We start from the raw sequence: 22,278 nt of genomic DNA on the forward strand, positions 1-22,278 counted from the left end.
CGTTATGTACCCAGTAGTCATTCAGGAGCAGGTTGTTCGGTTTCCATGTAGTTGAGCAGTTTTGAGTGAGATTCTTAATCCTGAGTTCTAGTTTGATTGTACTGTGGTCTGAGAGATAGTTTGTTATAATTTCTGTTCTTTTACATTTGCTGAGGAGAGGTTTACTTCCAAGTATGTGGTCAATTTTGGAATAGGTGTGGTGTGGTGCTGAAAAGAATGTATATTCTGTTGATTTGGGGTGGAGAGTTCTGTAGATGTCTATTAGGTCTGCTTGGTGCAGAGCTGAGTTTAATTCCTGGGTATCCTTGTTGACTTTCTGTCTCATTGATCTGTCTAATGTTGACAGTGGGGTGTTAAAGTCTCCCATTATTATTGTGTGGGAGTCTAAGTCTCTTTGTAGGTCACTCAGGACTTGCTTTATGAATCTGCGTGCTCCTGTATTGGGTGCATATATATTTAGGATAGTTAGCTCTTCTTGTTGAATTGATCCCTTTACCATTATGTAATGGCCTTGTTTGTCTCTTTTGATCTTTGTTGGTTGAAAGTCTGTTTTATCAGAGAGTAGGATTGCAACCCCTGCCTTTTTTTGTTTTCCATTTGCTTGGTAGATTTTCCTCCCTCCCTTTATTTTGAGCCTATGTGTGTCTCTGCACGTGAGATGGGTTTCCTGAATACAGCACACTGATGGGTCTTGACTCTTTATCCAATTTGCCAGTCTTTGTCTTTTAATTGGAGCATTTAGTCCATTTACATTTAAAGTTAATATCGTTATGTGTGAATTTGATCCTGTCATTATGATGTTAGCTGGTTATTTTGCTGGTTAGTTGATGCAGTTTCTTCCTAGCTTGGATGGTCTTTATGTTTTGGCATGATTTTGCAGCGGCTGGTACCGGTTGTTCCTTTCCATGGTTAGCATTTCCTTCAGGAGCTCTTTTAGGGCAGGCCTGGTGGTGACAAAATCTCTCAGCGTTTGCTTGTCTGTAAAGTATTTTATTTCTCCTTCACTTATGAATCTTAGTTTGGCTGGATATGAAATTCTGGGTCGAAAATTCTTTTCTTTAAGAATGTTGAATATTGGCCCCCACTCTCTTCTGGCTTGTAGAGTTTCTGCCAAGAGATCCGCTGTTAGTCTGATAGGCTTCCCTTTGAGGGTAACCCGACCTTTCTCTCTGGCTGCCCTTAACATTTTTTCCTTCATTTCAACTTTGGTGAATCTGACAATTATGTGTCTTGGAGTTGCTCTTCTCGAGGAGTATCTTTGTGGCATTCTCTGTATTTCCTGAATCTGAATGTTGGCCTGCCTTGCTAGATTGGGGAAGTTCTCCTGGATAATATCCTGCAGAGTGTTTTCCAGCTTGGTTCCATTCTCCCCGTCACTTTCAGGTACACCAATCAGACGTAGATTTGGTCTTTTCACATAGTCCCATATTTCTTGGAGGCTTTGTTTGTTTCTTTTTATTCTTTTTTCTCTAAACTTCCCTTCTTGCTTCATTTCATTCATTTCATCTTCCATCGCTGATACCCTTTCTTCCAGTTGATCGCATCAGCTCCTGAGGCTTCTGCATTCTTCACTTAGTTCTCGAGCCTTGGTTTTCAGCTCCATCAGCTCCTTTAAGCACTTCTCTGTATTGGTTATTCTAGTTATACATTCTTCTAAATTTTTTTCAAAGTTTTCAACTTCTTTGCCTTTGGTTTGAATGTCTTCCCATAGCTCGGAGTAATTTGATCGTCTGAAGCCTTCTTCTCTCAGCTCGTCAAAGTCATTCTCCATCCAGCTTTGTTCCGTTGCTGGTGAGGAGCTGCGTTCCTTTGGAGGAGGAGTGGCGCTGCGTTCCTTTGGAGGAGGAGAGGCGCTCTGCTTTTTAGAGTTTCCAGTTTTTCTGTTCTGTTTTTTCCCCATCTTTGTGGTTTTTATCTACTTTTGGTATTTGATGATGGTGATGTACAGATGGGTTTTTGGTGTGGATGTCCTTTCTGTTTGTTACTTTTCCTTCTAACAGACCGGACCTTCAGCTGCAGGTCTGTTGGAGTACCCGGCCGTGTGAGGTGTCAGCCTGCCTCTGCTAGGGGGTGCCTCCCAGTTAGGCTGCTCGGGGGTCAGGGGTCAGGGACCCACTTGAGGAGGCAGTCTGCCCGTTCTCAGATCTCCAGCTGCGTGCTGGGAGAACCACTGCTCTCTTCAAAGCTGTCAGACAGGGACACTTAAGTCTGCAGAGGTTACCGCTGTCTTTTTGTGTGTCTGTGCCCTGCTCCCAGAGGTGGAGCCTACAGAGGCAGGCAGGCTTCGTTGAGCTGTGGTGGGCTCCACCCAGTTCGAGCTTCCTGGCTGCTTTGTTTACCTAATCAAGCCTGGGCAATGGCCGGCGCCCCTCCCCCAGCCTCTCTGCCGCCTTGTAGTTTGATCTCAGACTGCTGTGCTAGCAATCAGCGAGACTCCGTGGGCGTGGGACCCTCCGAGCCAGATGCGGGATATAATCTCATGGTGCGCCTTTTTTTAAGCCCGTCGGAAAAGCGCAGTATTCGGGTGGGAGTGACCCGATCTTCCAGGTGCCGTCTGTCACCCCTTTCTTTGACTAGGAAAGGGAACTCCCTGATCCCCTGGGCTTCCCAAGTGAGGCAATGCCTCGCCCTGCTTCGGCTCGCGGATGGTGCACGCACCCACTGACCTGCACCCACTGTCTGGCACTCCCTAGTGAGATGAACCCGGTACCTCAGATGGAAATGGAGAAATCGCCTGTCTTCTGCATCTCTCACGCTGGGAGCTGTAGACCGGAGCTGTTCCTATTCGGCCATCTTGTCTCCTCTCTCCTCTCTTCACTTTAATAATGGATTAGTTTTCTGCCTTCTCCTGTGGGGAATCTTTTTGGTAAGGGAGGGAAGAAAGATTAGTTATTCTTGTGCATCAGTATCTTTTTCTTTTTTTATTGTAGTGAGAACATCTAACATGAGATCTACCCTCTTAACAATTTTTTAAGTGTACAATACAGTATTGCTAACTATAGGCATGAGGATGTGCAGCAGATCTCTGGAACGTTTCACTCTTTATAACTGAAGCTTTATACCCCTTGAATAGCAGCTTCCCATTTCCCTGTCTTCATAGCCCCTGGCATCCACCATTCTACACTCTTTCTGTGGGGTTGACTATTTTAATTACCTGACACAAGTGGAATCATGCATTATTTGTCATTCTGTGACTGGTTTATTTCACGTAGCATAAAGTCATCAAGGTTCATCCATGTTTTTGCATATAGCAAGGTTTCCTTTTTAAGTCTGAATAATATTCCATTTTCTACATATACCACATTTACTTTATCCCTTTTTCTGTTAGTGGACATTTAACTTGTTCTCACAGCTTGGCTATTGCAAATAATGCTGCAATGAATATCTCATAAGTCTCGTATATGTCCATACAAGATCATGAAAATGGACATGTCTGTGGGTATTTTGAATTGGTGGGACAATTTTGCTTAAGGGTAGGCATAGTGGGTGGCTCTACATTTGAGAGTTCTAATTCCCATTCCTATATATATTTCTTTTCTTTTTATTTATTTATTTTTTTTGAGATGGGGTTCTCTGTCACTCAGGCTGGAGTGCAGTGGCACAAACATGGCTTACTGCAGCCTCAACCTCCTGGGCTCAAGTGATCCTCCCATCTCAGCCTCCCAAGAAGCTGGGACCACAGGCATGTGTCACCATGCCTGACTAATTTTTTTTTTTAATTTTCTGTAAGCATGGGGTCTTGCTATGTTGCCTAGGCTGGTCTCAAACTCCTGGGCTCAAGTGATCCTCATGCCTCAGCCTCCCAAAGTGCTGGGATTACATGTGTAGGCCACCACACCCAGCCTTATATATATATTTCTAATTTTGCCTTAGCCATGCCCTTAAAAACTAATTCTACTTTCAACTAGTTTTTTTTTTCCACCTTCAGTCTGTAGTATTGTTCACATTTTGAAAACAATACCTACAGTAACCTGTGAGGTAGGACATGATAGTGTTTTATTGGACCCCTTTTACTTTATGAATTGGAAAAATTAAATTTGCATGTAGTTTGTAAAAAAAAAAAATAAAGAAAGAAAGAAAAAAGAAATTGACATTATTTCAGCAGCCAGAAGTGTGGGACAGGCAGGGCAGTTATTCCTCCTTCTCAGTTTGGAAACTGAAGCTCAGAGAGTAAACTTGTCAGTGACACAGTTATTCAAGAAGTTGTCTTCAGTTGAGAGATATGTTTTTCACCTGTAGCTTCTGGTATTGGAGCAGTACCTTTTTAGACTAAACAAATTACGGTTAAAATTATAAAGGCATTTTTGGAGTACCTGGAAAAAATCAGCATTTTGCTTTTCTAGTTCCATCTAGTAGGAAGGCAGGAAAGTTTGGTATACCTGAATTACATGTGAGTTATTTCTGTTTTTCTAAAAATTCTTATAAATTGTGTAAGGTAAAAATGACTACTTCTTGTTTTATGGTAAATATAGTTATATCCTTTCAAGCCACTGCTGTACAAAGTTGTGAAATCTCCCTGAGGCTTTTTCCCTCATGTCAGCTTCAGGTATCCAGTATCACTTATGCTTGATAATGATTGTATGAAAATCATTCAGAATTATACTATGTTTTTTCATATAAAGCTTTTGTTTTACTAATTTTGAAATGACTGTTCCTCCATTAAGCGAATACAGCCCTAAGCATAAATTTGGTTTGTTCATTTAAAAATGGTCTTTTTTTCCCATCTTAGTTCTGGCTTTACTAGGGAGATAGATTGGCTGAGGTTGTCACCTAATTCTGGGAGGTTAAGAGCCTTTGTCTTTTGCTACCCATTTCTGAAATAACCAGAAGTCTAGCCCATCCTAACTTTTCTCTCGATGATCCTTTTCTTCTTTTTACTTCAAGGTTCCAGCCCTTCATTTGACTATCAGTGCTGTTTCACTAGTTAGCCATGATCCCTTTCATCTGCCGTGTCTGGATTAGAACTGTATTTTTAATTTGATGCTGTGGGCAGTTTTGATAGTTACAGATCCTGTGATACATTTAAATGTGTTTACAAGGGGAACAAATGAAACAATGCTGCATGAAATTCGCCTTTCTTTTTTTTTTTTCCCCCTTGGAGACAGGGTCTGGGTCTATTGCCCAGGCTAGAGGGCAGTGGTGCGATGTCAGCCCCCTGTAGCCTCTGTGTCCTGGGCTTAAGCCGTCTTCCCACCTCAGACTCATGAGTAGCTGGGACTATAGGCACGCACTACCATGCCTGGCTAATTTTTTTTTTGGTAGAAGATGAGGTTTTGCCATGTTGCCGAAGCTGATCTTAAACTCCTGGGCTTAAGTGATCTGCCCACCTCAGCCTCCCAAAGTAATGGGATTATAGGCATGAGCCACCACACTTGGCCTTTTCTTTTTTTCATATTTATTTAATTATTTTATTTTATTGAGACAGAGTCTCACTCTGACACCTGGGCTGGAATGCAGTGGCTATCATGGCTCTCTGCAGTCGTGAACTCCTGGACTCAAGTGATCCTCCCATCTCAGCCTCCTGAGTAGCTGGGACTACAGGCTTGCACCCATGCCTGGCTAATTTTTTTATTGTTACTTTTTTGTAGTGACAGGCTCTCGCTACGTTGCTCAGGCTGGTCTTGAACTCCTGGCCTCAAGTGATTCTCCTACTTGGCCTCTCAAAGTGCTGGGATTATAAGCCTGAGCCACAGAACCCAGCAAAATTTGCCTTTCTTAAACTAATTTATCTCTGTTGGGTCCAAGAGCTTACAAGTTGGTTGTCATTTAATATGTTAAACACTAGAATATTTTTTAGTTGAAATTTTATTTTTTCCCTTTACATATTGTATCCTTTAGTGCTTTATTTCAGTAATAAGAATTATAGTATGCAATCATTTCCCACCTCTATATTCAGTATATCAATTTTTGTTTTTCCTTTCTACTTCTGTCTTTTGCTATAATTTGCTGTAATACAGGTACTTTCATCAAGGCATCCAGTTCTTTATATCATTCTATATTTTTACTTGGGAGAAATAGAAATGTTGCTAATTCCATCTTACTGACAATACCTAAATTATTGTTTGTTATAGAACATAATGATTTAAATATACAAAACACTAAACTGTTTGAGATTTTTTACATTTTATGCGTGCAGAATTTACATTTTATGTGTGCAGAGACAAAAATTGTTATAAGATTACAAGTTAATGTGCAAGATGATTTCCGATTCATGAGTTTCAGGTTTTGATAGCATATCCTTATCCACTAGATTAGTCTCTTAAAAATGTGTATGATAGGGAAAAAATCAAGGGCATGAAATTCTGAGACTTATGGGAACTAAACTTAAATGTTCGTTGTTAGATTTTTTTTTTTTTTTTTTTTTTTGCTGCGTATGAAGTTTCAGGCAGTCATTGTCCAACAACATTAAATACTGAACATATGGGAAAAGCATATGATTTTTCGAAATGTTTTTCTAAAGTAATCTCATTCTACATACACTTAAGAGCAGTTATAATGCTTTAGTGACACTTGAAGTAGCTATTTAATGTGATCTCACCACTATAGGGAAGGCCGTTGCATGACTTTTTTGTGTGTGCTTAACTGCTAAACAGGAGAATCTTTTCCTGAGCAACCAGCTGGGAAGGATTTAATTTGACATTCTCCCTACTAGGACCCCCCAAAGAGACTCATTCCCTCCAATAGTTCCTACAAGTTCTTTCTCTTTCCTAAACTTGCTGTTACTAATTTACCCCTCACTGTTCTTCAAGGCAAAGCATCTGCAAGGTTTTCAGTCCTTTCCCCCTCCCGTCCTGTCCCCATCAGTGTTGAAATGTATGCTACAGTTATTATGGTTGTAATTTGTTATGCCATGTTGATCTTCTTGTGCTTTTCATATCAGAACAATGCATTTTTAACATTCTGACTTTCTTTTTCTCTCAATTGGTAACTGACTATATAGAAAATGTATATTTATGGATACTATTTCTTTTTTAATAAGTTCAAGGGAAAACATTGATAAAGGAAAATTTATCCTTTCAACTTTCTTTAGGTGCCAGCATTATTTTCATATTAGGAAGCAGGAGAAAGTTAAGGAACTCTGAGCAATACTAGAATGGTTATATATATTTAAGTTTGTATTAAACCTGTTGGAATGGTAAAGAAATTTACTGACGTATTTAACCATACAAAATAGTGTTACTAAAAGACTAGTTTTTCTCTTTATTCTGTGCATATGTATATATATGAATGTGTGGGTTTTTTTTTTAAAGAAATTAAAAAAAAACTTAATCTGCCAGCTTTTCTCTATTGGAATTTGCGAACAACTTGTAAAATTGGAATTACAGAATATTAGAATAGTCAGTTATGGAAAGTCACTTCATTATCCTTGTGTCACTAAATAACTTATAAAGTTAAATCAGAAGTGTATTCATCTCTGAATTTCTAATCAGTTGTTTTTAGTTTGCAGAAAAAACTTAAGCATGTGCCAGGAACACAACCTCACCTTGATCAGGTAAAGAAAAAAAATCTAAATCCAAAATTCCTAATCAATGTTTTTAAAGGACCTCTTTAACTAGATAGGCTATGTTTAGGACTATTTTATTATAAACTTTTTCTAAAATGGTATTTTTGAACTGTGTTGATAATTTTTGGAATCTTAAATGCTTTTGACATAGTCTAATTCTATTTCTTAACACATAATAGGAATTCATCAAACCAGATTTGTTTTAGAATCTGAGGAAATCATGCTTTCTAGCCTTTCCATTCTGTAGATTGCTTAGCATATTGGTCAGTTCTGATAGGGATTACTCCTTAAAAGCAGCCTGGGGGTTCTATAGGCAGTCTGTTTTTAAGTATGTTGAATTGTTTAAGGAAAGGTCTGATATAAGCATGGCTTATTTAAATAAAAATTGACTTGGAGTTTCACCTTCAGGTAGCACTATAAATTTGAACTCCTTAAGATGTTTTTCATGCTCTAAAATTGTAATCCCTAAGGTAAATATCTAAGATGCTAGGAACAATTTAAATATAATTTTACTGTACCTGCGTTTCTGTTAAGCAGATCATAGATCGTAGAGCTTTAGGATAACTTCTTTGTTCCTCTTAAAACCCTGAGGGGTGGAGTGGGGGATGTGTAAGTGAGCAGTGTGCCTAATCTTCCTTCCTCTCTCTCAAGTGATCACTCAGTTTTTGAATTGCTATTGGTTGTAATAGGGCCAAGATAACAGCTACTTGCATTTGTATTCATTTTGGTTCATATTTATGAGCAGGTTTGCTACTATGTTTGTGGCACCTTTCCCTGTGAAACTTTTGTTAATAGAATATTCCTCTTCACTTATCTTTAAAATGAATAAATGAGAGAAATACAAGTCCTTGGAGATAGAATTTATGGTAAAAAAAAAAAAAAAAAAACAACAAAAAACCCCAGTTCTTTATGATAGTCGGTATCTGTCATATAGTTGAACATGAAGCACATTTGAGCTTCTGGGTAAAGAACGTGATGCCAAGAATCATAGGGATGAAAAGATGAAGAAAACACAGTACTCACTTACCATGAACATTTGGAGCGGCCAGTGTCTCCATCCATAGAATCTCAAATGAACCCCTATTGTGGCAGTTATGATGCCTTGTAGTTTGGTTGAAATGCTTTTGCCTTGCATTAGTCTATAAATTCCTTAAATATAAAATCTTTATTGCTTAGTACAGGGCTTGGTGGATACTCAGTGAATATTTGTTAAAAGAATGAAAAGCTGTGTTTCTCAAATGGGGTATAAATCAGAATCACATGTGGAGCTTTTTAAAAAAAAATTGATAACTCAGTAGTTCTCACCCCTCAGTCTCCAGGATTGGGACTTGGGTATGTGTATATTAATGTATATTTTTAACATTTTATTATGGAAGATTTCAAAGATATAAAAGAATAAACAGAATAGTAAAGTAAACCCCTTGTATGCATCACCCAGTTTAAATGGCATCAACATTTAGCTGATTTTATTTCACCTATCCTCCCAACATTTCTTTTGCCTGGAGTATTTAAAAAAAACAAATGTATTTTAATAGGAAATTTCAAACGTGCATAAGAGTAGAATAGTATAATGAGCCTGTATGTACCTATTGCCCTTGGTGTAGTATATTAAAGCAAATTCCAGACATTATGTCACTTTACTACTAAATAGGGCATATCTATATTTTTGTAGCCTCTGTAGGAGATTCTGATGCACTGTCCTGCTTTAGATAATATAAACATAGGGGAAAATAGTATCACAGCCACAGGGCTATGGGATTCAGAGGCATGAACAACTTCATTTGGTTTAGTGGATCTGAGGTGTAAGGGAGGAAATTTATCTTTTCCTCGCCTATCACTAGATTCGTGGCTGAGGTCTCTCTAACAGAAGACCAACTATCAAGAGAAATTTCAACATAGAAATTCATTTAGTAAGTTTTACTTGACACAGGAGCCTTCATAAAACATACCTGTGTATGTTTTCTGTTAGTTATGATATGGAAGAGGATAGTAATGGAGAAGCATAATTAGATAAAACAGTATGATCTAATAATAAACTGGGAAGAACTTAGCAAGGCCTGTTTGCTCAGATTTTTCTCTGTGACCCTTCATATTCAGACTTAAGGATGTTCTTTTCCTCTGTGTATAGAGAGGGCACCTCTTAAATGAGGGTCTTATGACCTGCATCAGCGGAAGGTCAGAAAATCTTTCCTAGGTTTTATGACCTGCTTCAGGAGAGAAGGTGAGAGTGACCTTCCTGATTCTGCCATTTTCTCAAATATTGAGTTGCCATATTTTGGGATAGCATGTCCTGAACCCCATCAAATGCTTCATGAGGATAGTTTTTTGTTTGTTTGTTTTGGTTTTGGTTTATTTATTTGCATACAGTAAAGCATGCAAATGTGTAATTTTAGTGTACAATTCAATGTTTGGGTTTTGTTTTTGTTTTTGTTTTTTTGGTTTTTTTTGAGACGGAGTCTCGCTCCGGCTGGAGTCTCGCTCCGGCTGGAGTCTCACCCAGGCTGGAGTGCAGTGGTGTGACCTTGGCTCACTGCAACTTCCTCCTTCTAGATTCAAGTGATTCTCATGCCTCGGCCTCCTGAGTAGCTGGGATTACAGGCATGTACCACCATGCCTAGCTAATTTTTGTATTTTTTTTTTTTTTTTTTAGTAGAGATGGGGTTTCACCATGTTGGCCAAGCTGGTCTCAAAGTCCTGACTTCAGGTGATCCACCTGCTTCGGCCTCCCAAAGTGCTGGGATTACAGGCGTGAGCCACTGTGCCCGGCCTCAATGTATTTTTACATATATTTGTACCTATATATCTGTCTATATGCACATTCAAACACACATCCTTCTAACTCCCACTCAGGTCAAGATACAAAAGATATCCAAAATTGTAAAGAGTTCCTTTTTGCCCCTTCCTAGTCAAAGAAGAGGTAAGTGCTATTCTGACTTACTTAACAAAAAATAACCTTGAACTGGTAGGATTTTTTTTGACGGTAGGATTTTTTTTGACGGGAAGAAGTAAGGAAAAGAGCAATACGGATGTTTAAAAATGAGAAGGTGAGAATCTTATAGATGAGTAGGTCTCTGGTACAGAAGTCTTAGTGGAGAGTTGGTACTGGAATCCTGGTCTAAGGTATTAGGTTATAATTTGCTAGACAAAGAGAACTCAAGCAGTGCTGTCTAGTAGTGTTATGTAAGCTAGATTGGACTTTAGAGTCAGGAGACCATGCGGGAAGATACTGTGTGATAAGGGCCTGAAACATGTTGGTTACAGTGAGACTAGAAATGGGATAAATCCAGAGCTGTTTCACCAGTAGACTTGCCTGAATATCCTGTCTTACTGAGTATGGATCAGAAAGGAAAGAAGGGGTGATGGGAAACAAGGGTAGATTGACTAGAGAAACCTAGAAATAGAAAAATCGGGAAGGCAAAGTGATTTGGATGATAATGCCATATATTCAGTAGTCCCTGGTGGCCAGATATTATAGTATAGATATTATACAGGCAAGGAAGAACAGAGGGATAGAGTGTAAAGGTCCAGATTTTGAGTTTAAGCACATTAGGGGGCTTAGTGTTCTGGATGAAGAAAACATATAAAAGTTATTGTATGTTAGGTATTGTTTGCAAAAGAGTAGAAAATGGAGAAATAACCCAGTGGGTTAAAGAAGAAACAGACTAAATAAACAAACCTGAGTAAGTTGTTCCTAAATTTTATTTTAGAGACAATTCCTCATTTTGCTGTAGTTTTCTCAATTATTGCCTCACTTTTCTGTTTCTTTCTGTGTCAGCATACATGGAAAAAGGAGTTAATTTTAGATTCAAAACAAAAACTGGAAAAAAAAAAGTCTGAAATGGGTAATACCTAGGACCTAGTATATATGAGTTATTAAGGCTCTATCCCTGAATTTTTAATGCAGTTATCTATTTTTCATGGATTCTTTGTTTATTCCCCATAAGGAACACCTGGGTTTGGAGAGTGGGAAGGTAGATGAGAAAACCCAAGTGACAAATAATGTTTAGTTTATTATTAGAACCAACTATGAGTTGTGACCCTTATCTTCTGCACTGGGAATTACAGATTTTTTCAGGGTTTTTCTAACGTGAAAAGAGTTTATTGGTGTAGGAAAACATCTAGTTCCAAAATATAGATCATCCTTCTTGAGCCCCATGATGCGTTATCTTAATTTTTAAAGCCTTTTTTGTCTCATACTGGAGTTTATTATACCCCTTAAAAATATTAAGTCACATATTTAACCTGATAAAAGCAAAAATCATTATAAAAATCTTTAGGCTGGGTGTGTTGGCTTATGCTTGTAATCCTAGCGCTTTGACAGGCCAAAGTGGGTGGATTACTTAAAACCCAGGAGTTGTAGACCAGCCTGGGCAACATGGTGAAACCCCATTTCTGCAAAAAATACAAAAAATTAGCCAGGCATGGTGGCATGTACCTGTAATCCCAGCTACTCGAGAGGCTGAGGTGGGAGGATTGCTTTAGCTTGGGAGTTCAAAGCTGCAGTAAGCCATGATTGTGCCACTCTACTCCAGCCTGGGCAACAGAGTGAGACCCCATCTCAAAAAAATTTATTAAGTTAAAATCTTTAATAATAAAGCAATTTTGAGTCGTATTTTGCGACATTCTCAATATAGTTTTCCAACTTGCATTAAAATACATTTTAAACATTTTTGAAGACTAAATTTATTTTTTTTTAACCGACAGTTATGTTTCATTTGACAACCTTTTGCTGTATATCTTTATGTGGACTTTTAGGTATTGTAGTGATTCCTTTAATGAAGAAATAAAATAATTGTCGTTTAAAAATGCATATTATTATTACCTTATGCTATAAAAATAGTTTTAAAATAGAGTATGTTTATTAAGATTTAAAAATAAGTATAGTCATGCACTGCATAACAGCGTTTTAGTCAGACTGCATAAGATTACGATGGAGCTGAAAAATTACTGTCACACAAATACTTACCATTGTGTTATTATTTCCATACACTGTTCAGTACAGTAACATATATGCTGTACAGGTTTGTAGCCTAGGAGCAACAGGCTCTACAGCATAGCTTAGGTGTGTAGTAGGTTATACCATCTAGGTTTGTGTAAGTACACTATCATGTTTGTATAACAACAAAATTGCCCAACAGCTCATTTCTCTTTATGTATCCATGACTGTATATTTTTTATTGTGGTAAAAAACACTTAACATGCGACCTACCTTCTTCCACAAATTTTTAAGGGTACAATATAGTATTGTTAACTGTATGTACATTGTTATATAGCAGATCTCTAGAACTTTTCATCTTGCATGACTAAAATTATACCCATTGAACAGCACCTCCCAATTTTCGTCTCCCTCTAACCCCTGGTAACCACCATTTTACTTTCTGATTTGATGAGTTTTACTGTTTTAGACACCTGATATTAGTGGATTCATGCAATATTTGTCCTTCTGTGACTGGCTTATTTCACTTAGTGTTATGTCCTCAAGATTCATCCATGTTGTAGTATATGACAGGATTTTTTTTAAGGATACATAATATTTGGTTGTATGTATATTACCACATTTATTTTATCCATTCAACTGTCCTGGACATTTAGGTGGTTGTTAGTGTCTTGACTGCTGTGACAAAATAAGTACTTTTAAAAGTCTCACATTTGCAAGTTCAATTTGAACCTTTTTTTAGTCTGCTTGTACTTCTCTTATCAAGCAAGAAAGCACTTTTCTGCTTTTCCTATTACTAGTAACAGTGGAGATTAAATATCCCATGTTTTTGGGCGTTCTAGAGCCCAACACATCGCCTGTTCCTTTCCATACTACCACAACTGACACTCTCTGGGAAGTGCCACCTCCCTGCAGCAGGCCAACCAGCACAAAAATAGTACATTAAACCAGCAAAGCTAAGAACCCTCAAAGAGTACATTTCACCCTCCTACCACCTCCACTGGAACAGGTGCTGGTATCTACAGCTGAGAGACCCACAGATGGTTCACATCTCCTGACTCTGTGCAGACTACCCCCCAGTACCAGCCTGGAGCCTGGTAGACTTGCTGGGTGGCTAGATCCAGAAGAGAGATAGCAATCACTACAACTCAGCTCTCAGGAAGCCACATCCATAGGAAAAGGGAGAGAGTGCTACATCAAGGGAACACCCCGTAGGACGAAAGAATCTGAACAACAACCTTCAGCCCTAGACCTTCTTTCTGACAGAGCCTACCCAAATGAGAAGGAACCAGAAAACCGACCCTGGTAGTATGACAAAACAAGGTTCTTTAACACCCCCCAAAAAATCACACTAGCTCACCAGCAATGGATCCAAACTAAGAAGAAATCTCTGACTTACTTGAAAAAGAATTCAGTAGGTTGGTTATTAAGCTAAGGCACCAGAGAACGGTGAAGCCCAATGTAAGGATATAAAAAAAAAAAGATACAAGAAGTAAAGGGAGAAATATTCAATGAACTAGATAGCATAAATAAAAAACAATCAAAACTTTAGGAAATAATGGACATACTTATAGAAATATAAAATGTTCTGGAAAGTCTTAGCAATAGAATTGAACAAGTAGAAGAAGGAAATTCAGAGCCTGAAGACAAGGTCTTCTAATTAACCAAATCCAATAAAGACAGAAAAAAGAATAAGAAAATATGAAGAAAGCCTTCAAGAAATCTGGAATTATGTTAAATGACCAAACCTAAGAATAACCGGCATTCCTGAGGAAGAAGAGAAATCTAAACGTTTGTTAAACATATTTGGGGGAATAATTGAGGAAAACTTCCCCAGCTTTGCTAGAGACCTAGATCCAAATACAAGAAGCACAAAGAACATCTGGGAAATTCATCGCAAAAAGATCATCGTCTAGGCACATTGTCGTCAGGTTATCTAAAGTTAAGATGAAAGAAAGAGCTGTGAAACAAAAGCACCAGGTAACCTATAAAGGAAAACTTACCAGATTAACAGCACATTTCTCAGCAGAAACCCTGCAAGCCAGAAGGGATTGGAACCCTATCTTCAGCCTCCTCAGACAAAACAATTATCAGCTGAGAATTTTGTATTCAGCAAAACTAAGCTTCATATATGAAGGCAAGATACAGCTTTTTCAGACAAACAGAGAATTCACCACTACCAAGCCACCAGTGCAAGAATGCTAAAAGGAACTCTAAATCTTGAAACAAATCCTGGAAACATATCAAAACAGAACCTCTTTAAAGCATAAATATCACAGGACCTATAAAACAAAAATACAATTAGAAAAACAACAAAAACCAAAAAAACAAGGTATACAGGCAACAAATAGCATGATGAATAGAGTGGTACCTCACATCTCAATACTAACATTGAATATAAATGGCCTAAATGCTCCACTTAAAAGATACAGAATTGCAGAATAGGTAAGAATTCACCAACCAACTATCTGTTGCCTTCAAGAGTCTCATCTAACACATAAGGACTCACATAAACTTAAGGTAAAGGGATGGACCAAGACATTTCATGCAAACGGACACCAAATGTGAGCAGGAGTAGCCATTCTTATATTAGACAAAACAAACTTTAAAGAAACAGCAGTTTAAAAAGACAAAGAGGGACATTATATAATGAAAAAAGGCCTTGTCCAACAGGAAAGTATCACAATCCTAAACATATGCACCTAACACTGGAGCTCCCAAATTTATAAAAGAATTACTAATAGACCTAAAAAATTAGACAGACAGCAACACAATAATAGTGAGGGATTTTAATACTCCACTGACAGCACTGGACAGGTCATCAAGACAGAAAGTCAACAAAGAAACAGTGGATTTAAACTATACCTTGGAACAAATGGAGTTAAAAGATATATACAGAATATTCCATCCAACAACCACAGAATATACGTTCTGTTCAACAGCACATGAACTTTCTGTAAGATAGACCATATGATAGCCAACAAAATGAGCCTCAATAAATTTTAAGAAAATTAAAATTATATCAAGCACTCTCTCAGACCACAGTGGAATAAAACTGGAAATCAACTCCAAAAGGAACCTTCAAAACCATGCAGATACATGGAATAACCTGCTCCTGAATGATCATTGGGTCAAAGTTGAAATCAAGATGGAAATGTAAAAATTCCTCAAACTGAATGACAATAGTGACACAACCTGTCAGCCTCTGGGATACAGCAAAGGTGGTGCTAAGAGGAAAGTTCATAGCCCTAAATGCCTACATCAAAAAGTTGGAAAGAGCACAGACAATCTAAGGTCACATCTCAAAGAACTAGAGAAACAAGAACAAACCCAGCAGAAGAAAGAAGATCAGAGCGGAATTAAATGAAATTGAAACAAAACAACAAAAAAATCCAAAAGATAAATGAAACAAAAAGCTGGTTCTTTGAAAAGATAAATAAAATTGATAGACCGTTAGCAAGATTAGCCAAGAAAAGAGAGAAAATCCAAATAAGCTCAATAAGAAATGAAACGGGAGATATTACAACTGACACCACAGAAATACAAAAGATATTCAAGGCTACTATGAACACCTTTACATGCATAAACTAGAAAACCTAAAATAGATGGATAAATTCCTGGAAAGATACTACCCTCCTAGCTTAAATCAGGAAGAATTACCCTGAACAGACCAGTAACAAGCAGGGAGATTGAAATGGTAATTAAAAAATTACCAACAAAAAAATGTCCAGGACTAGACGGATTCACAACAGAATTCCACCAGATAGTCAAAGAAGAATTGGTACCAGTCTTAAAGACACTATTCCACAAGAGAGAGAAAGAAGGAATCCTCCCTAAATCATTCTATGAAGCCAGTATCACCCTAATACCAAAACCAGGAAAGGACATAACCAAAGAAGAAAACTACAGACCAATATCCTTGAACATAGATGCTAAAATCCTTAAGAAAATTCTAGCTAACTGATTCCAACAACATATCAAAAAGATAATCCACCATGATCAAGGGGTTTCATACCAGGGATGCAGGGATGGTTTAACATACACATGCGCGTAGCCAAAGCAAGACTAAGCAAAAAGAACAAATCTGAAGGCATCACATTACCTGATTTCAAACTTATACTATAAGGCCATAGTCACCAAAACAGCATGGTACGGTTATAAAAATAGGCACATGGACCAATGGAACAGAATAGAGAACCCAGAAATAAACCCAAATACTTACAGCCAACTGATCTTCAACAAAGCAAACAAAAACGTAAAGTGGAAAAAGGATACCCTTTTCAACAAATGGTGCTGGGATAATTGGCTAGCCACATGTAGGAGAATGAAACTGGATCCTCATCTCTCACTGTATACAAAAATCAACCCAAGATAAATTAAAGACTTAAATCTAAGACCTGAAACTATGAAAATTCTAAAAGATACCATTGGAAAAATCATTCTAGACATTGGCTTAGGCAAGGATTTCATGAACCCAAAAGCAAATGCAATAAAAACAAAGATAAATAGCTGGGACTTAATTAAACTAAAGAACTTTTGCACAGCAAAAGGAACAGTCAGCAGAGTAAACAGACAACCCACAGAGAAGGAGAAAATCTTTCATAATATATACATCTGAAAAAGAACAAATATCCAGAATCTACAATGAACTCCAACAAATCAGCAAGAAAAGCAGTCCCATCAAAAAGTGGGCTAAGGACATGAATAGGCAATTCTTGAAAGAAGATATACAAATGGCCAATAAACATATGGAAAAATGCTCAACATCACTAATGATCAGGGAAATGCAAATCAAAACCACAGTGCGATACCACCTTACTTCTGCAAGAATGGCCATAATAAAAAAATCAAAAAAATAGTAGATGTTGGCATGGATGCGGTGAACACGGAACACTTCTACACTGCTGGTGGGAATGTAAACTAGCCCAACCACTATGGAAAACAGTGTGGAGATTCCTTAAAGAACTAAAAGTAGAACTACCATTTGGTCCAGCAATCCCACTACTAGGTACCCACCCAGAGGAAAATAAGTCATTATACGAAAAAGATACGTGGACACGCATGTTTATAGCAGCACAATTCGCAATTGCAAAAACGTGGAACCAACCCAAATGCCCATCAATCAATGCGTGGATAAAGTAACTGTGATATATATACATACAATGGAATACTCCTCAGCCATAAAAAGGAGTGAATTAAAGGCATTTGCAGTGACCTGGATAAGATTGGAGACTATTATTCTAAGTGAAAGAACTCAGGAATGGAAAACCAAACATCGCTATGTTCTCACTCATAAGTGGGAGCTAAGCTATGAGGATGCAAAGGCATAAGAATGACACAATGAACTTTGGGGACTCAGGGAGAATGGGTGGGAAGGGGATGAGGAATAAAAGACAAAAATTGGGTGCAGTGTATACTGCTCAGGTGATGGGTGTACCGAAATCTCACAAATCACCACTAAGGAAGTTAACCAACACCACCTGTTCCCCAGTAAGCTATGGAAAGAAAGAAATGTCTCATATGTTTCTGCCTAAATTGGTCTTTAATACTTCAGCGATTCTCTTGAGTTTGGATTATAAAATAGTTTTGGTCTTTTTGTATTTTCTGCTGTAAGCCTGTATGATTATGTAATGGTGAGTAAAATTGCTAGGCCAGATATGCAGTTCTAGGAAGTTATGCAAAGATGTGCTTTAGTATATTATTTTCTACCTTTTTAAATTCATTTTGAGCTTGGCTTTTGGGCCTCTATTTTCCAAGGTGGGGTGTATGTTTTTATAATGTTATGCTTAGCCCTTGTGTATTTTCATCTCTGAGTTTGAAATTTGGGGTTATATTGGCAAAGGGAGGTTTGGGTTTTAATTAGGTGACCTGTTAGAGGAAATGTTAAGCTTCTTTTTCTTTAGGGTAGACAGTGAGAGATTTATCAAGATAAAGAAGAAAAATAAATCCTAAAGTTAATATTCGATACATGATGATGTCACCCTTACTAAAGCCAAAGAGGGCATTATCCTATTATTCTCATCACTAAGAACTCTTCTCCTCTTGGCACATGCTTATTCAGTTAAAGATAAGCCAAGCCTTTCTTTTGTATTTTTTTTTTAAGAGAAGAAATTTACTTTGGTTTTGAGTTTTATTCCTGGCTCTGGGTAGCTTATTTTTTTGACCCTTATTTTCCCCAATTTATAAAATGAAATAGTTATCTTCATTCCCCAGGATTGTTGTGAAGAGTAAGTCAAAAGATAAAATGAGGTGACTCAGGCAAAAGTACCTGGCCCTGTGTAGTGAGTACATTGTATGTGTTACATATATTCTTATTGCTGAGAATCCACGAAAGAATGAATTAAATAATGAGGACCCTTTCATCAGGGTTTTTGAGTGAGTTTTTTAAAATACAAGGTAGTAGTTTGTGTAAATACTAAATCCATTGGTACCTGTGCAGAATGTAGGAAATGGAGTTGCTAATTCCAAAAAAACAGCACATATGCTGAGGAAAGTATAATACCTAATATATATGGTTTAAGCAATGTAAAATTCCACGAATATGTTCCTTTTCATCTTAAAATTTGTGATTTAAAAAACATTGATATTACTATAAAGAATTATTATTATTTCCCTTGATTTACAGAGTATTGTTACAATCACATTTGAAGTACCAGGAAATGCAAAGGAAGAACATCTTAATATGTTTATTCAGGTGAATGCAATTTTTAACTGATTAATGATTTATCAATGGTTTTGTTACATAGTTGTTGCTATTAGCGATGGTTGGTCTTATTAAAATATGTCACTTGATACAGAATCTCCTGTGGGAAAAGAATGTGAGAAACAAGGACAATCACTGCATGGAGGTCATAAGGCTGAAGGTACAGTTTACTGTTGTAGACTTTCGGACAAAGTCCTTTTCTTGGCTGTTATAAAAACTATATTTGGTTTTAAACAGAAACACTGGTTTTAGTACAAATCATCTTTGTCTACTTTCATTTTTCTTTATTATTTTCATGACTGAAAAGGAGCTTTGGAAATCACTGCATAAGGCTTGATTTATTTGCACAACTTTCTTTAGGGTTGCAGCTAGAACAAACCTGTGTGCTTTAAAATGTTGCCTTCTGCTCTCTGTTCCCAAGTACAGAGAAATCATGTTGCAAATCTCACTTCTGCTGAACATTATGCTTCCTGATGCATTTAGCAGACACTAAACATTTGTCATACTCTAAACAAAGTTACAAAGGACTAGAAGAATTCTTGTTCTGTATTTAGAAACCCACTCACATTACTTGATATTTGGGTATTTAAGTCATGAAAGGTATTTCTTCTAGGAAGCAGTGATTCTAAAGTGTATGCTTAACCAGTCAGTTGAGTGTCTACTCTTGTGTGTTCACAAGTGTGCACAAAGTTTTTGGTAAATTAAGAATATTATTTCAAATAAATTAATTTCATCCTCATAGGAGCCAGTTTATCAGATAATTCGTTTCTCATTTCTGCAAATCAATACACAATGAGCTCATATTCAGATAAATATAATAGTTTTTCTTTATTTCATCATTGTTCATTGATTGCAACCCATTTCTAAAACAAATTATTTAATATAACCAAACTCCTTTAACTTCTCAACTTTTCTCACTAAAACTGTAAAACATTATATAAAATCTTTAATCAATAGGATATGATACGTATTTCATCATTTTGTTTCAGGTTTTCGTTGTGATAAATAACACTGAAAAACCATCCTAATATATGTATTAACTTTATCATTAGAAAAGGCGATTGTTCAAAAAAAAAAATCAATACACAGAAACCTTTTTTGAAAATTAAAAACATTAAGAAACTTCTTGTAATTCACAAATAATTGGAATTAAGTAATTTTCTCAGCTTAAGAGTTTGTATTTTTTAAGTGAATATCAGTAATTAATCCATTAACATTGATGCTCTATTTCTGCTTTTAAGTTTGAACTCAGGCTGATTAATGTTCAGTCAATTCTCCTTTGAGCAGGGATTGGTGTCAATCAAAGACAAATCACAACAAGTGATTGTCCAGGGTGTCCATGAGCTCTATGATCTGGAGGAGACTCCAGTGAGCTGGAAGGATGACACTGAGAGAACAAATCGATTGGTCCTCCTTGGTGAGTCTCAAAGGATTCACAGTTTTAAAACAAAGTGAAAAATATATTTGAAAGGGATATCATGTGCCACTTAAACAGATTAACCGTTCAGGTCCTCTTTTAAAACTAAATAAGCTTGTGGTCAATGTTTCATCTTTATCACGTTACAACGTTCGTAAAAGCTTGTTAGGACTTTTGTTCTTCTTCAGTCTTAGAAAAGTGGTTAATCCAAGGACCAATGTGACTTTAATGTACTGACCTGGAAAGTTAAAGATGGAATCACTCAATTACTATTCTTTTTGTAAATTTCTAAACACCATAAAGCATTTAATGAACTGGAATTGATAGGTGAACTGTGTCATTTTAATAAGCATAATGTAATCACGTCATATTTTGTTTTGTTTGCAGGCAGAAATTTAGATAAGGATATCCTTAAACAGCTGTTTATAGCTACTGTGACAGAAACAGAAAAGCAGTGGACAACACATTTCAAAGAAGATCAAGTTTGTACGTAACACTAGAGGCATTTCTTATCAAAAGGATTGGATAATAAAAATAAGTTTCTACTGGGTATATTTCAAGCATTTATTTATTACTTTAGTTACGAATTCCAATATACTTTAAAATGGTATTTGTTTTACAGCATACATAAAATGTAGCAAATCAGTACTGTAAAACATTTAACATTCATACAATTATATATAATATCCTTTTTTTTAAAGAATGGTATTTCACAAAAATATCTTTTGAAATTGGCTTTGGAGTTTACATATACTTAACATGAAAGTTTATAATAATGATGATACAACTTTCAACATTGTCATTTTTTCTTAGAACTGCAGCTGATTGCAGAGATATAATGATTACATTGTTATTAAATTTTTTTAACACAAGCAAGTGTCACCATTTTATGACATGAAATAAAAGGTTATGACTGTTATTGATGTTGATGTTGACGACCTGATCACCTGGCTGAAGGAGTGTTTGTCAGGTTTCTCCATTGTAAAGTTACTCTTTCCCCCCATTTCATACTGCATCTCCCGGCTGCATCTCCAGGCCGGACTCTGGGCCGACTCCAGGTCCCAACAACGTCTCAGGCCTCACGGTGGCCTCTCCAGGCTCAGCTCCTGCCCTCCGATGGCATCTGCAGGCCCCAAACGGCCTCCGGTCGGTGGGCTCCTCTAGGCCCAGCTTGGGCCTCCCGGCGGCCTCTGCAGGCCCAAGTCGTCCTCAAGTCGGCCTGGAAGTGGGCCTGGAAGAGCAGCAAGTCGGCCTCCCCGGGCCCAGCTGCGGCCTCTCCAGGTGCAAAACTTCCTCGAGTCAGCCTCTCCAGGCCCAGCTCCTCCTGCCTCCCAGTGGCCTCTTTCGGCCCAGCCCAGCTCATGGCTCTCGGCGGCCTTCCCAGGCCCGGCTTTTGACTTTTGGCAGCCTCTTCAGGCGCAGAACTTGATCTCCAGTCGGCCTTTGCAGGCCCGGCCTCCTGCCTCTCGAAGGCCTGCACGGGCCCGGCCTCGGCCTCGGCCTCGGCCTCACTGCGGACTCTCCACGCCCAGCTAGCTCTCGCCTCACTGCGGCCTCCCCAGTCCAAAGCTCCTGCCTTTCGGCCACTTCGGCAGGTCCAGCTACTGCCTGCCAGTGGCCTCTTTAGGCCCAGCTCATTCCTCACAACGGCCTTTCCAGGCCCCGTTTTTCCCTTCTGGCAGCCTCTTGACCTCTAATTTGTTTATCTTTTGTGTATA

The 22,278-nt window shown here is 37.8% G+C and overlaps 1 protein-coding gene across 14 annotated transcripts in view; it reads left to right on the forward strand.

The window, feature by feature from the left end:
• Positions 1 to 21,479, forward strand: part of ZNG1A (Zn regulated GTPase metalloprotein activator 1A) — a 59,004-nt gene extending 37,525 nt beyond the window's left edge. For 10 of the 14 annotated variants that reach the window (XM_063788025.1, XM_063788026.1, XM_063788028.1 and 7 more), the window contains 5 exons: positions 7,441 to 7,492; positions 19,066 to 19,134; positions 19,238 to 19,303; positions 20,431 to 20,560; positions 20,948 to 21,479. In XM_063788025.1, coding sequence (XP_063644095.1) covers positions 7,441 to 7,492; positions 19,066 to 19,134; positions 19,238 to 19,303; positions 20,431 to 20,560; positions 20,948 to 21,054 — 424 coding nt within the window. In that variant the 3' untranslated portion in view covers positions 21,055 to 21,479. The remainder of the gene's footprint in view (positions 1 to 7,440; positions 7,493 to 19,065; positions 19,135 to 19,237; positions 19,304 to 20,430; positions 20,561 to 20,947) is intronic. The other 4 variants (XM_054657886.2, XM_054657887.2, XM_054657888.2 and 1 more) reach the window with 1 other exon arrangement.
• Positions 21,480 to 22,278: the final 799 nt, after the last annotated feature.

Source organism: Pan troglodytes, chromosome 11 (genome assembly GCF_028858775.2).
Source record: "Pan troglodytes isolate AG18354 chromosome 11, NHGRI_mPanTro3-v2.0_pri, whole genome shotgun sequence".
Lineage (NCBI taxonomy): Eukaryota > Metazoa > Chordata > Mammalia > Primates > Hominidae > Pan > Pan troglodytes.